The 16,755-nt window shown below is 36.7% G+C and overlaps 1 protein-coding gene across 1 annotated transcript in view; it reads right to left on the bottom strand.

Annotated features, from left to right (window-relative positions):
• Positions 1–102: 102 nt before the first annotated feature.
• UBE2Q2 (ubiquitin conjugating enzyme E2 Q2) overlaps positions 103–16,755 on the bottom strand; it is a 30,505-nt gene continuing 13,852 nt past the window's right edge. Inside the window, exons 4-13 of the mRNA XM_081124737.1 lie at positions 16,451–16,507; positions 14,367–14,507; positions 12,869–12,953; positions 12,044–12,104; positions 11,208–11,298; positions 8,111–8,169; positions 5,663–5,711; positions 5,121–5,216; positions 3,992–4,058; positions 103–1,686 (exon numbers count right to left, since the gene is read on the bottom strand). Of these exons, the coding sequence (XP_080980863.1) occupies positions 1,655–1,686; positions 3,992–4,058; positions 5,121–5,216; positions 5,663–5,711; positions 8,111–8,169; positions 11,208–11,298; positions 12,044–12,104; positions 12,869–12,953; positions 14,367–14,507; positions 16,451–16,507 (738 nt within the window). The 3' untranslated portion in view covers positions 103–1,654. The remainder of the gene's footprint in view (positions 1,687–3,991; positions 4,059–5,120; positions 5,217–5,662; positions 5,712–8,110; positions 8,170–11,207; positions 11,299–12,043; positions 12,105–12,868; positions 12,954–14,366; positions 14,508–16,450; positions 16,508–16,755) is intronic.

The following is a 16,755-nucleotide window of genomic DNA, read 5'->3' as shown; positions in this document are numbered from 1 at the left end:
ACCCCCTCGAACCACATGTAGTCCTATTCCAGAAACTCAATAGAACCTACAGACACCTGAAGCAAAGAGTATCTAATGAGGTAAATGACAGAGTTATTTTTTAAATGATTCTTTATTCATAAACTTGATGCAAGTTTACAAAATTTACTGTACATTGCCAAATAAATTTGCAATGAAAAATAAACTCCAAAAAAAACAAAGCATGCCAAATGTGCAGCTGTCAATCTGCTAGCCATCAGGATATTAAAGAATTCAATAATGTATTCAAGATTTAGCCTTAGGTTTAAGGAACTGTAATGCTTTAAAGAATTCTGCCATGTCACTTATCTGAGCAACTGTATCAGAACTGTATACAAATGTAACCATGTGAACAAGAATGCCAGAAAATCTTTCTCTACTGTCCCCTCAACCACACAATGCAGAAGTGCCAAGTCTCTCCAATGTGGTTTACAAAGTTAAAAACTGAATCTCAAAGCAAATGTGTAAGAAACACTTTTGAACTTTGTAAGTGGTTTGTGCAGAAAAATGTGCTTCTGGATTTCATTTTAAAAGTGCTTAATAACTAGAAGTTACTTTTAAATCAAACGTGGGCATATAAAAAATCTATTACCAATCAAATAGGACTGATTCAGGTAAGGCAATAAAATGGAGAGTATACTGATTTGGGTCAGGTTTTATAAAAGAATTAACATGTATAGAGTTCCTATTAGTCTTTAAGTAAAAGCCATTGTTATGACTACAGCAAAAAATTTAAGTCTCCAAATTAGGGATCTTTTTGTACTTCACTGTGCAGCTTTTGCTCAAGGAGTCTGTGTGCCAATCACTTTATAAGTTTATTAGTTTACAAACAATTGCAACATCCCGTTAATAAAATGGAAATGTAAAATGACTTAGTATTTTAAATAACTTCAAGATCTGTACCGCAGATCTTCATAAGACATATTGAACCAATAAACAGATTCAGCCCAGCAAGACTGTGATGCCCCAGTGGAAACTGCTACTACAAGCCTTACTAGCTTACTTGGCCCAACCCTGTGCTTCACTTTACCTAAAAACTACAACACAACTTAGGTAAGAGCATATCTTCCTCTGGGAGATGGCTCATATCTTTACATGGCCATAAAAAAGTTTAACATTTTATTGAGTAGGTCTCCTGTCATTATTTTGGCGAAATCATAAAATTGTTTTAATCTGAAAAGGCTACTGTGATTTAGACCTTACATTTTCTAAACCAATATTAAACACCAAATAAACCTTTATTGGCTCCAAGTGAAATAAGATACTGCAAGTCCTCGTAATGCACGAGCTCATTATGGAAAAGTTACCCTAAAGTCGCAACTTCAGAAACCTGATGCTGACTTGCCTGCTTAACAGATTTCATTTTTCAAGAAAAAGAGATATAAGGAGTGGCCAGTGTGTGTATTTATCAAGAAAAATACAGTAAAGGACTCACTGCTGAGTCCAAGATACCTAAAATGAGCAAAATGAGAAGACTATAAACTTATACAGGATGTCAGTTGACAAATTATCCACTAAAATATCTATGAGCTAACGTCTTCGGTACTGCTGTTATAGGGGCACTCAAAGCTGGTCTGCATGGTGGGAAGATTTTCTTTAAAGCAACATTGGTCCAAACATATGACAGTCAATACATTTAGCCATCTTCCTTCGGAGGGGTGTACCAGCCTGAAATAGAATGGAAAAAAATAATGTAATTCTTTAACTAAGAGTAATGGCATTTTATTAAGGTTAGCTACTTTCTCTACTCATAATTTTCATGTTTAAACCTATCGTAAAAATTATACTTACACTTGAGTTAGTACCATAGCATTTTACTGTTTACAGTGCAGATGCTCCCTGATTGACAATGGGATTCCGTGCCTACCTTATGCATGTGTTAGCCCACAGTGGGCAGAATTATCTCTCACAATGAGCGTGCTATGGAGCACTAGCTGTTGACTCTCATGATCTCTGCCTGACTGGGAGCTGCAGCTCAATGCTGCTGTTCAACATCACAAAGTATATCACATATCGCTAGCAGGGGAAAAGATCAGAATTCAAATTCAAAATACAGTTTCTATGAATGCGTATCACTTCCACATCATCATAAAGTCAAAAACCTCTAGGTCAAACCACTGTAAGTGGAGACTATCTGTATAAAGTTATTTTTTATGAATAAATTGTATATAAGTTTTCAACATAAGATCTCTATATTAATGGCATTTCTAGCTAAAGATGAGTATGTAATACTAGACTACAAGGTAGGCTTTATATTTCCATTTAGATTCTGTATTTAAAAGTAAACCTCACTGAAAATAACTCACCCTCAAACAAAATCCTGGCATTTTATTACGAGAGGAACTTGGATTGTCATCAGTGGAATGAAATGCTGTGACTTCAGCTGTGAGGAAGCCATCTCAGCAGGTGCACTAAGTGACTGTACCTAAGATCCATTAGCAGCAGAAACCAAACTAGAGTCCAACTCCTGATCCTGAATCTACTGCTCTCTCACCACAGCTGACCTTACACACAACCACACTTTCCCAAATACAGCACTTTCTGTAACATTTTTCAATGCTTACTACAATGTTTGCTTTAAAAATAAATAAATAATAAAATATGATTGTTTCCAGACTCAACAAAACTTTAAGCTCTAAGCAAAGGAGACTAAATTCTGTTTGGTAGGACACTACCATTGGAACAGTATAAACGCACCAAGGCTGTAGCACTCCATGTGGTGACGAACTGGCATACGGGTGTTTCTAGATCTACTAATTTAGGGGGCTGGAGAGGATTATTATCAAAATCCACACTTGCCCTCAAGTTTGAGCGTTTCCCTCTTCAGAAATTTGAGAACTGTTTTGAATTCAGGCATACCTCGTTTTACTGGGCTTCACAAGTGTTGCATTTTTTACAAACCGAAGGCACAGCCTCCACCAGCAAAAACCCTATGACTCCCTGAAGTATGGCATTTGCATTCCTGTGGTGGTCTGCAAACAGATGCCTCCGAGGTATGCCTGTACTATTCTCTCAGAAGCAAGCAGTCACTGACAAAGTGACGTTGCCTTTGTCATTAAAATAAAAGCAAGCACAAAACACAACTCTTAAGTCACAAGCTATCATCATATTTCTAGCAAAGCAGAGAACGGTTTATTATAAATACTCCCTAAAAGAAAACTACTTTGTATTTCTTTTTATTTATTTACTCTGCACACAAAAAGCATCAGTTTCACTAGCTGCAATGAATATCTTATCAGCACTTAGCTACAAAGTGCTGCATGATACTTTTTTTTCCTCATAAGTTTGGCGAGATAGACATTGTGCCAATTTGAGAGATGAGGAGACTGAGAAGTAACACGACTTGTTCAGGGTCACAGAGCTGGCGGGTGACACAAATGGCACTGAAAATAGGTCTTCTAACACCAAGTCAACTTTTATTACCTCACTGTCAGAGATAAAAACTCAAAACATGCATTGTGAATATAAGCAAAATTTCAGGAAGGTCAATGAAGTTTATGAAATGTATTTTAGGATTTTTTAAAAATATGCAGCTCAAATACTCTTAAGAGGATACTGATATTAGAAATTAACTTGGATAGATAAATGTGTACAATTGTCAAAAAACACTATATCACCTGAAGTTGTTTCGGAAACAGCTGGTTCAGGATCCTGGCCTGCACTTACTCAGTATTAACAAGGTAACTTACTCGGTTCCTATCCTAACAGCGTATCTTCAAATGAACAAAATGATTCATTCATTAATCTACTCAAAAAATCTTCATTCTGACTCAGAGGTTCTCAGGCTAAGTATTTAGGACGCCAAGACTTTAAATGAAGCACAGTTTGTGTATCCTCAAGTTAACTTTTTTCACTGTGGTAACTGTATTTTATAAGACATTAAAGCACAAACAAAAATAAAACAGGATAAATATCAACAGTACATTAGGTAAAACTCATAAATGGCAATAAATACATACTGAATTAAACATACCATTTTTCTCGTGTATCTGTACAATGGAATTATAAGATTGTTGGGCTCTTGCTAGATTATATTGATTCTGAAAGAGAGTTATACATTTTAAGTCAAAACTCTAAGTAGATGAAAATCATGAAAAATAATTTATGGATGTGTCACCACACAGGAAACAATTATATTTCCATTTCAAAATGATTTTTAACCAAATACCCCCATTTCTCAATTTCTTTATTGTCTACCATTTTAGAAGAATGAGAAAACCCAAATTGTACTCCAATAAAATCTACAACCTTCACAGTTCATCTGTGTAAGTCCTGCTACCACTACACAAGTACAACTCCTTACAGCTCTAGTGTCCCTCTCAACACAATGAATTGAGTTAAAGAATGCTATTGCGACCTACGTAGAACTCATTTTTTGCTTCCTCTGTGAGGTAAGATTCTAGTGGACTCATGCTTTGACCTGCAATATGGTTACAAAAACATATTTAGATTTAATACTATTTGGACAGGCATTTAACACAAAATTCACACAGAACTTTAGGAACAGCTGAATTTGTTTTTAAATGTTAGGTCAGAATGATTTCCCTCCCACAAATATTTTTCCAAAACATACTAACTTCACAGCCCATCCTTGGTCCACTCATGTGTTTATAGATAACTACAATTAGACATGAAAAGATGTTTCTGATATAGGAAGTAAATGAACAGAACTCAGTGGTTAAAAGCAGAGACTAATGTCAGACTGTCCGGTTCCAATCCTTGCTCTGCCACCTACCACCTTAGACGAGTTACCTAACCTCTGTGGGCTTCAAGTTCCTCATCTACAAAATGAGGACAAGAAAAGTATACTACTCTTAGGTTATTAAGAGGATTGAAAGAGTTAATACAAGTAAAAAGTTTAGATTAGAGCTTAGCACATAAATGCTCACAGGGAATTAACTATTATAACATGATCTCAATTTGGGGCAAGTTCAAAGTACATATAATTTTTTATTTATTAGCAATATACATACCAATAACAAGATCAAAATTATACATGCTTATCTAGAGTAAAAATAACAAAGACTAAAAGAATAGGAAGAAGCCTCATAAGATAGGAAATATACATGTTACAGTTTATATGACATTCTTAATAAAAGTACCTTATTTGCTCCAAACTGCACTCTGGCTTTGCCTTTGACTAGGGTGGCATTGATCTGCATGATGACTGACTCTATCGAGTAGGCACTACTCCAGCCCTACAGAGAGAAAAAAGCCTTCTCTAAAACACAGCAGTATTCCTGATTCCCACTTAGGAAAACTTAACAAAATGGCCTGTAACAACTCAACAATAGCAAATTAATATTAAGATGTTTGTAGTCAAGAAGTTAAAGAAAAGTTGAACCATTTCCAAAATCTTACACACACAAAAAACACCTGTTTTAAATGCCAAACACGAGCAAATTATAACCTTAAATATAACTTACTTTCTATCTTAGCACAGATAAAACAACCAAAACAATGTCATTTTACTGGTTTAACCTTACATAGCTTTTTCATTATTAAAAGTGGCCGCTATTAAAAGAAAATTTTTAAAAATTTCAAAGTAGGTGCTACTGCAACAGAGCTTTTCCACTCAGAATCTAATTTACACAATCAAACCACGCAGAGGTTGGAGACCATGAGTGCCATAAAAAAGAGTCACCTGTTTTGTGAGAAGTTCCATACATAACGCGCCACCACCCAACACGTACCTTAAAAGAAAACAGGAATCATACAAAATTCTCTAGATCTCAGTACTCCTTAATTTTTGAAGTACCATTACTAAGAAAATATGCATACATGTAGAGATACGACGATAACAGAAAAACAGAAACAGTTGTCAGGGTTACAAGACTATGAGTAATTTAAAAATTCTAATATCATCTAATACAGTCTTAATTTTTTAAAAATAATGGTTCTTGGTAACAGATTACTTATAGACTTTTCAGATATCAGAAACTAAGAACTAAGCCCTAAATATTCCAGAGAAAGGAGGCAGGAGAATCCGTTTCCTTAGAAGACATTCAAGTATTCTATTCAGCTGAAAATTTCTCTGCCTCCATGTTACACAGCCAAGGATTTTCCCTCCAACACAAGTAATGACTTTACCATATCTGTAATAACGAACATCTGCAATTACGGTTTAAACTGTTTTTATTCATTGTGTTGTGAGGTTCTGGCCTTGGAGCCCCTCGCTGTGACTCCTCAATTTCTCTTTCTAGTTCTGAGGACTGTTGTCTGAGCCAAAGATAACTTCTGGGGATTTCCCAGAGCTCTCCTAGGAAATCATTACTTAGATCAAGATTCTACATCGCTTCTTGGCCTTTTGGCTAAGATCCAGTATAGATCAAGATTCTTCAGCCTTTTAACACTTTCTCAAACAAAATAATTCCTCCTTTAATGTTATTTTAAACTCAAAAATGCATTAAATATCATGCCTACAAATAAAATCAAGGGAATGATGATTATACAAGAAAAACTGTAGTAACCTTAAAAATAAATAAGCTAAGACCACTGATTAGGTCCATGTGAAAACTGAGTCCACCACAATTTTTTTTTGTCCTCTGAGACTTTGTCCTGCCTGTACCTGAAATTCGTTCTGCTGCCTACTTTCCCAAATGCTATGGCCCCGCGCCCAATAAAACCTGCCAAGACCATCCAGCCTGTGAATTTTGGATTCTAGCTAACCAAATGCATCCTCATGTTTAATAAACCAAATTACTTTACAAAGTAAGGAATCTAACAATTATTTATTTGAATAACGGGATAATAACCCCACTGTAGAAAAAATAATCAGTAAAGAAAAACTATGTAAAAGATTCAAAAACTGAAAATGGCATTATAGTCAGCTCTCTGTTCAAACAATCACAGATTGAAAATATGTATTTTTTAAGTTACATCATTGCTGACATGTACTATGTAGTTAGGCTTATAGTGGTTGGTGGTTGTGTCTGTACTGAACATCGACAGACTTTTCTTGTCATTACTCCCTAAATAATACACTGTAACAACTATGTACACAGCATTTACACTGTATTAGGTAATATAAGGAACCCAGAGAGGAGTTAAGTATACACAAGGTTATACACAGGTTACATGCAAATACTGTGCCATTTTATGTAAGGAACTTGAGCACCCAGGGATTTGGGTATCCTCGGGAGTCCTAATCCAATCCCCCTAGATACCCGAGGGACAACTGTATTCCTAACTTTGTGTGTCTGTCTCCACAGCTAAGTGGTAAACTGTTTAAGATCATAAATTCTTAATATTCTTGGCATTTCTTGCAACAAAAATGTGAAACAAATCTATGCTGGTCAAGTTTATATCAGATTTTAAAATGAACTGATAAAAATATTTTTATACATTTATTCCGAATTTACAGAATTTTTCCAAAGTCTTTCCTTAATCATTTATAGCCACCCTTATTTTTAATCTCAATGAAACTATATCAGCCATAGAAATGGGCAAAATAAGGACTGAATAGTTTTAGACTTTGATCATAAATGGATCATCTCACAAAGTGAATTGGTCAGCTAAGCATTTCAGAATTCTCAAATTAGTTTAACTGCTCCTACTTTGAGGGTCTACAGAACACTTCATAACTAACCTAATACAAACTCTGATCTTCTCCCAAGCTTCAATAAAAATGCATGACAATTACCATTTGTTTCTACCAAACTGTAACAACCACCTCTAGAAGACATTTGAAGGCTAGCTCCACAGGCCCATGAGATGTCTGTGATTTTTCCTAGGATCACAGGCAGATGAGAATCATTCTCTAATCCTAACTTCCTCTAGACACACACAATTTATATTTGAGAAACATCTGGTTTTTAATGGTGAAATGTATATAAATAGGGACCATGAAAAACTCTACCTCTAAACAACGTAATGGTTGGTACCAGTGGTTCCCAAACTGTGGACCCCAGACTAGCAACATCAGCTTCACCAGACCAGAGACTGCCTTAGAAATGCAAATTCTCAGGCCCCACCCAGACCTACTCAATCAGAAACTTTGCAGAAAAGCCTAGCATTCTGGCCTCCTAGCATTTAACTAGCCCTCCAAAAGATTCTAATGCACACTATCGAAGAAAAGATCACTTACACTTACCCTCCTGAGAGAACAGGTAACACCACTCGAACAAATGGGGGATCAAATGGAAAGTTATCCTGAAAAGCAAGTAAGCACATTTAATTAATTTCAAGAACATCCTCAATACTATATTATTTAGAAGATTTTAGTTTATAAACAATGTGTACACTTGTTATCTGACGATGAGTGAGGGTCATAAAAGTAAAAATAGTACCAAAAAATAAAATGGAATCAAAGCAAATAAAAATGAAGATCACGCTCAAGCAGAGCGATGTTTGGTAAGTTTATGAAATGTCCGCATTCCAACAGAGCTATATAAAGGGACAGTCCAATGATAACTAGGTCATTTGGATCAATCTTCTGACTGGGAACTGGAAAAAGCGGACAAAATGTAAATCATAACAGAGCTAAGATCAAGAAGAAAAAGTAACCCCACAGAGTGGGGCCTCCCCCCACCCAGGTTTTCTTCCCATTACAGCAGAGGAAGACGAAAGCTTAAGAAGCTGAACAGAAGTCGCAGACTCACTGTATAGGGAGGTAAAACTTGGAGCTCGGGGTCCACTGAGGAGAGGCTTTACCTGGCCCACGCACTGTAGTTGGCACCTTGGAGGGCAAACTGCAAAGTGCCCTGGCTGACAGTGAAGGAGGCCCCGCTTTAAGTCATCTCAAACCCCGACTGACTCAGTGACCCTGGGCTGATGGTGCCCAAGCCCCCGACAGGGCAAATCCTCTCCGGAGAAGAGGCTCATCCAAGGCTTCAAATTAGCTCCCTAGTCTTTCCTATGCAATGTTTGTCACTAAAAATAACCATTCCATGAGACCAAAAGATGACATAATTAGAAAATAGAGCAAACAACAGACATAAAACCAGGAAGGATCAAGATAATAGAGTTATCAGACACAGATTTTAAAATAACTGTCATGAATATATGCAAGCAAAGACTGAAAACCCTGGCAGAGAATTAAGAAACTATACAGAAATCTGAAACTTAGAAATGCAATAATTGAAACTAGTAACTTAATGGACAAGTTTAACCACAGTGAAGACTCCGCTGAAGAGAAATTCATTGTCCTGGGAAATAGGTCAAAAAACATCCACAGTGAAGCCAAGAGAGATAAAAAGGTGGAAAACAAGACACAGGGGAACGTACCAAAAAAGCAGGTCATATGCAGAGTCCCAGAAGAGGGGAAACAATGGGACAGAAGCAACATTTGAAGAGATAGCGTCTGAAAAATTTCCCAAACTGATAAAAACTTCGCAAGATATAAGCACTATAAATACTTCAAGACAAACAATGGAAGCTATGCCAAGGGAAGGGTATCTGTAAGGTGCTAAAAGGAATGTCCAACCTAGAAATCTAGACGCAGCAAAAATACTTTCTAAAAATGAAGTCAAAATAAGAATGTTTTCCTAGCATCAGATCCACACTAAAGGAAATACTAGAGGCTATTCTTCAGGCAAGAGAAAACTGCTCCTAGATGGAAACCTGAGAACAAAGACCATGAAAAGTGCCAATATGCACGCAGACTTAAATAAGTATCAACAAACTGTATAACTGTGCTGGGTCACATCTTAGATCCAGAACTAAAACGCATGACAACGGCAACACTTACGTGGCAGGAGTATGTGTTCTAAGGTCTTTGTGTTGACAAAGAGAAGGGAAAACATAAAGTGACCAGTTTATGTTAGACTCTGACAGGTCACGGACATGTCTTGTGACTGGAGGGGAGTAAAGAGGGGCAAAGAACATGTGAGGACCAAGCTAAGAGAGGTGGCACACTGCAGTAATAAGGGAAAAATCCAAAGTAATAAGAAACAGCGAGAAGGACAAAGAGAAAGCACCTGAGATGGTGGAGTTAAATCCAGACATCAAAACATTAAATGCAAACAAAGTGCTCCAATTAAACCGCAAAGAGCACCAGACCTGATAAAAATAAACGAAGAGAAGATGAGGGAAAAGAAAACTCAGCTAATTGTCAGGCTGCCAAGCACGACTCTGAGTCCTGGGAACAGAATAAGTATCAACAAACTATATAACTGTGCTGGGTCACGTCTTAGATCCAGAACTAAAATGCACGACAACGGCAACACTTATGTGGCAGGAGTATGTGTCCTAATGAACTGAAGCAAAGGCGGCGGCCTCCCCGCACTTCCCTACGGGGGGGGGGGGCAGGGAGCGACGACAGCAGAGTCCCTCTAACAAAGGCATGTCAGGGAGCCTACCTTCCATGTCTGTGTTCAAATGACAGGATGGGAACAACTAAGGCCTCTTAAGGAACCCATGTGAGGGCCAGGGAGCTAGCCACACAGACATCGGCTGCACCCAGCTATTCCCAACACAAAAATGCAGATTTAACTAAGAGAGTAAGCAGCGTAATTCCAGGAACTTACTTTAACTCCCTACCTCTACCCATCCTTGCACAAGATTATGAGGAATCTATAAACTATGAAAATTCAATCCTAATAGGGGAAGATAAAAGCACATTTCTGATGGCTAAAACAAACAGATCTTCTTATTTTTATATATATATCTGGAAGACAATTGTTTCACAAATTTTTCCTCTCAATTTTAAAAAACAGGTAAAAAAGAAGCTCTATATAATTCAAAAACACAACTCCTTAGGAATACTTCTTAGGGTTTTTGGGTTTTTTTGTTTGTTTTTTTTTAATAAAAGACTTAAAACCTCCATTGTAATATCTAGGATTCTTTTGTTCCAAGGACCAATTTTCACCCCACTGGAGGGGTGGTAACACCTCCACTGAGAATGCATGCCCTAAACAATATAATTTAGTTTTACCTATTTTTCACCTTTTAGAAATGAAATCAAACTAAATATGCTTCTTTTGCTCAACATTATGTTTAATAGTCATCTATCTTGCTGCCCACAGCTCTGTTCCATTTCATGAAAACCAGTTTCCCTTCCCATTGGGGGCAACTATGCCCAGTGCTGTTCTGAACATGTGTCCTATGCACTCATTTCTGGAAGGGTATGTACCTAGGAGAATTCCTGTAGTGCGCGGGCACTGCACCAACAAATACCAAACTTTTCCAAAGCAATTGTACAAATATACATTCCCACTAGAAGCATATGGAGTCCGTCACAGCTTTCTTACCTTAAAAGAGAAGTTAAGCAAAATATATTCTATGCCTTCTTTTTCTTTTAAGATCTGAAGATCACTGTGCAAAGGACTATCAGGATCAACCCTAAGAATTACAAAAAACAAAAAAGGGCAGATTTATTTTCTTACTAACCTCAAAATGGAACTGGCCCAAGAGCTGAAACAGAGCCCCTAGGGTAAGTTCTAAACAGACAAGGTCTAAAGCTGTTCTATGGAAAAACAAATCACTATAACCTCAAACTCCTTGGGACTAAATGTTCAAAAAGAGATCACAGTATTCTAAATCTATTCTAAGGGGATGCAAAGCTAGCAGTCATTCTAGAAGAAATTGTCATATGTACATAATTTTCTCAAAGACTCAAAAAAAAAAATTTAATCTCCTTATCTAAAACTGCATTAGACAAGGGGTTCAGGGAGATAAATTACCATGGATGAGACCAGAAAAAGTGAAATCACTAACAAAACCTAAATTTGTTTAATAACTCTTCTATATAGTCAGGTCTTACTCAAATCCCTTATTGCAAATATAAGTTGCTATCACAGTCAATCCCACCAAGTTATTAAATATTTTTGTGTCTATAGTCCCCATTTGTCTTACTAACTCCATGAAACACTTTATCCCACAGCTGGTCCTTCCTCTTTCTCACTTTATTTATTATTAAGCCAAGAAACAGCTCACTTTAACACCCTGAGAACTATTACAGAAACAGGGTCTAAAGTTCTAAGTAACCATAGGCTTATAAAGGTATCAAATTAAAAAGGAAAATCTCCATTGACGGGCTACCATTACAACCATTACTAAGAGAGGGTTAGCAGGAAAAGTCACTTACTTCTGCAGTTTAACGTGCCAGTCATATAAACTGTCATTTATGAGTTCCACGGAATAAAACCCTGCAGATAGAAAGTGTCAGTTATTTACTCTTCATTTGATATTGTAACTATTATTCTGGTGTAAATATATACACTAAATGGCCAAAAAGAAAAGAAAGAAAAAAGCTAGAAATGTTGCTATTAAAACATGGAACAAAGCTATATTCTAAATATTTTGCCACTAGAGCTGAGTATCTAATGCCCTTCACAGATAATTAAAGCCATTAATGAAGAGGCTTCTTTAACTAGTTGAGAAACTATTTACCATTAACTGCTCAGAAGGTGTGCAATTTAAAACTTATGAATTGGCCTTAGCTAGACAGCTCAGATGGTTAGAGTGTCATCCCGATATGACAAGGTTGCAGGTTTGATCCACAGTCAGGGCACCCAGAACAATCAACCAATGATGCATAGATGAGTGGAACAACAAAAATCAATGTTTCTCTTTCTCTTTCTCTCAATAAGAAAAAATTTAAAAATAAATAAGTAAAACTTATGAATTGTTTACTTCTGAAATTTTCCATTTAATATTTTTGGACCCCAGTTGACTGTGGGTAACTGAAATTGTGGAAAGTGAAACTGTGGATGGGGGGGCGGGCTACTATAAACTCACCCTATTTTACCCCCCCCATCTTTGATAACTTGATTACATTTGTATCTCACATTCCTAAAATAAAGTCAATAAATGTTTCTGTTTTTTTCCAGTTATGAGAAATAAACTTCACTATCTGAAGATTGAAAAGAGCATAAAGACAACAGAGATGGCAGAGATGCAGTGGCCTTACCTGCTTTGTAACTCTGTGACCGGTATATGTCCCTGAGCTCTTTCATAAGTCTGTCTGAAGCTTGTACAGACCCAGATACCGCACCCTGAAACATAAATGTGCTGTTAACCAGGGTCTATTGAGTCAAATAACTAAAGATCTCTGGTATCTGAACGTGAAATAAATGTTTACAATGAAATTTTTAAAATGGGTCACCACTTAACATTTTAAGAAGTCAAAGAAGTTAATTCAATTAAATCAAAGATTCAACAGGACTATAAAATTGGGGACAAGTCTGGTTCATTTACTACTTCTTATCATCTGTAAAAAAAAAAGTCTAACCATTATGTCCAGGTCACTATGGCCCTTGCAAATAGCCTAGAACACACTATGTGTCTATTTCAAATTCCACCAATTTTTCCACTTAATTTTTTTAAGAATTTATTTTTTAGAGTAGTTTCAGGTTCACAGGAAAATTAAGAGGAAGATACAGAGATTTCCCATATGACAGTCCCACAATGTACAGTCTCATTATCAGCTTCCGTCACCAGAGGGTACAGCTGATGCATCATTACCTATAGTCAATAATTTACGTCCAGGTTCAGGTCCGGTATTGTACATTCTATAGGTTTAGACAAATGTAAAATGGCATGTATCCATCATTATAGTATAGAGTAGCTAAATTTCTTTGCTCTAAGAAAGACTTGCGAATTGAATTAATATAGCAAGTAAGACTAAAGGAGGGAGAGTAATCTACTTGTTTACAACAGTTGATATCTCCTTGCATAACAATTCATCCCCTGTGTTTGAGACACTGTGCCCAAGACAAAGCAACGGATCCTCAGATTTCATGGGGCTGATAAACAGCTCTAATACAAGACAGTAAGTAAGTAAATAGTAAGTGTTCAAACAGACAACTAAATTTTCATTTAATGTTTCCCTATTCTGACTGGGAATTTTATAGACATGATCTCATTTATACTTCAGAGCAATCATCCAAAAGGTTCAAACTGTCCATGTTTTAGAGTTGAGGAAACTGAAGCCATGTAGGTGTGTCAGTCACAAAAGTGTTCATTTCATGCCACCATGCTGTTTCACATCAAAGAGATATTACATCAAAAGACAAAATTACTTTCAGTTTAGCCAGAGTAGCATGTCACGGAGAAGATTTTGAATTGTACTTTGTAGGAGAGACTGAATTAAAATACACAGACCCCGTAAGAGGAGGGTAAGCAGAGGAAACAGCATAAACAGGCTGGAAAGGGGCAGACACAGGAGGGGATTCCAGGATGTAAAAAGCAGATGAACAGGGTGGTAAGTGCTATCAATAAATGAGAAACCTAAACTAAATAAATAAATAAAAATACTACGGCAACAACACATAAGGCTGAGTCAACAAGGCAGGGATGGAGAAGGGCAGCTGAGGTTGGCATCTTAATGAATTTCCCTGTATTTACATTATTACCTATAGTTACTTTACTTAACCATGTAAGTCCAGGTTCTAGATTTTTACACATACATTTAGATGGTCTTGCCTTTGAGTCTTCCTAATTTTCTCTAATATTGCCAAATTTTCTTTTTCAATTCCTTCATCCTCTGACTTTTTTCCACTAATAGGTTCCTCTTCCTTCATCTCATAGTGATCCAAGTCTTCTATATCCTGCAAAAATTAGAAAAATATTAGCTTACTCAAGCTTACGCCAAAAGTTAAATTACTCTTGACTTGAAATGAGCAGAAGAGAGAGAATACATGCACTCTACAGGAAGGGGTAAAAAAAGCCTTCACATTCCATTCAAAAGGCTCCCTGTTTATATCTTATATTTTGTTATAAAACTAGGATCTGAGTATAGCATATTTAATAGCTATTACCAAATAAACCATCTTTTAAATCTCCTATTAAGAGGAGATTTGAAACAGTTTAGCATCAAGGTATCAAGAACCTTCACTGTTCATACTTTGTTCTAGTAACTCAGCTTACTATCTCCATTTTTTTAAGCAGATTAATTCACTGTGATTTCTAGACCAGGTCAATGACCACCTCCATCCACACGCAATGGTCTTCTCATTGGACCCCCATGTTTTCCAACTACATTCCCTTCTCATCCAGGCCCTGTCCATGTTCATGCTTCAGGAGCTCCCTTCCCCTGGTTGGCACCACTATCCAGCCCTGATCTCCCATCGAACACTTGTCTTCAGAGTTCCCACAAATGCCCCGAGCCTGAATCTCTGCTCCCACACTGTCCACCTCGGCCACAGGCCTATCCACACATCTTCTCCACTTGAGTGCTAAAAAGCACGGGACAAAATTCACCATTGCCATTCTTTTCAAAACAATATTCTCGGCCCACTATTCTCAAGTAAAGCCTTTCTATCAACAATCACACCAAACAGAAACAGTCTGTCTCAAATTCAAGACTTTTAGCATCTGCCTTTTCTAGCCAACCAACCTTGCTTTCTCTATGACTCCAAAACATCAGTCAATCTTTTCTTCCCAAAAGGACAGCATCCAATGCACCCAAACACACTAATGCCCAGGGTACTTCTGGGCCCTACTTAGCCACATTATTTTAGTTGCTATATAAAAGTATCTTATTTTCATCCACCCTAACCTGATACCTCCAAAGTCTGGTCTCCTACCTTTCTAGATTTCCCTACATGTGGCTGTCTATTCTTTATATTACCTTGTAAGGGGAAAAGAAAGGTACATAAGCTCTTTGAGTACAATGTCTACTTCATTGTACACTGGACCCAGGGAAAAGGTTTACTGTTTCCACCCAAGTTAAACTGCATGAAAACATTAAAAACTATCCAAAAACTGTCATTCTAATTAGACAAGGTTAAGAATTACTTTTCTCCCAGACACACAAAACAAAACAAGCCCACAACTACTTCTTTAGTTCTAAGGCACTCTAAGAAGTCTGTTTTAGATTTAAAATTTTCCAAATCAAGAAAATAAGGTAATAAGTTCGATTAATTCTAAGATACAAAACAAAAAAAAAGTTTTAAAACCAAGACCATGAAACTCAAAGACCTTTTTATCTGATCAACGTAGACACGCAGATCTTCATTCCGAAGTCTGAATTTAAACACAAAGCTTCAGAACCTGAAAACTCTCAAATCGTTATCAATGACGGGCAACTAAACTGGCCTAAGCTCAATGCGTCTGGAATTTGCTCTATGAAATTCTTAGGTGATTTTTCAACATGAGATAATTTTACTATTTCTAGTGAGTAGTCCCTGAAATGTTCTCTAATTCTTTTATTCAAACACAGAACTTTTGAAACTCAGTAGTTCTCCTTAAAAATAACCAATTACAGGTTAAGCACTGATTACTATCAAATGTAAATATAATTTTAGCGCTAAATGTTAAAAGCTCTTATTTTCCAGAAAGTCAAATCCAAGACATCAGATAAGCAATCTGCTCAAAATCAAAAGCATACATTAGAGGTAAAACCAGATTTTAGAAATTATATTAAATTCCAAAAACAATGTGCTTTTAATGATTCTACACCAACACTGGTTTATAAGAGAGATTAGAGGAATTACTAACATTTTCAAAAATGAAGATATTTATAAAATGATGTTCTTATGCAAACACCTACCTCAGCCATCTCCTCCTCCTCCTCCTCCTCTGAAGTCACCTCCTCTGTTGTCCCATTCTGAAAAGGAAGGGGAATTTGCCAGGGCCACAGAGCAAGCAACACACACTGAACACATCAGAAGACGTCAGGGGCCAAACTATCAATCACCTGTCACTGCAGCTCTACAACACAGAACCGATCCAAGTTGAAACAGTTACTTTAAATCCAGCTTTGATTTGACAAATATTTATCAGCTTTTTTAAAAGAAACATTTTGACCAATTCGAGTTAATAGATGCATTAGGAATAAAAAAGGCAATTAGTCAA

Source organism: Miniopterus schreibersii, assembly GCF_964146895.1.
Source record: "Miniopterus schreibersii genome assembly, chromosome: 22".
Lineage (NCBI taxonomy): Eukaryota > Metazoa > Chordata > Mammalia > Chiroptera > Miniopteridae > Miniopterus > Miniopterus schreibersii.
The sequence above is the reverse complement of the archived record's forward strand: the minus strand, read 5'-3'. Positions and strand labels throughout refer to the sequence as shown.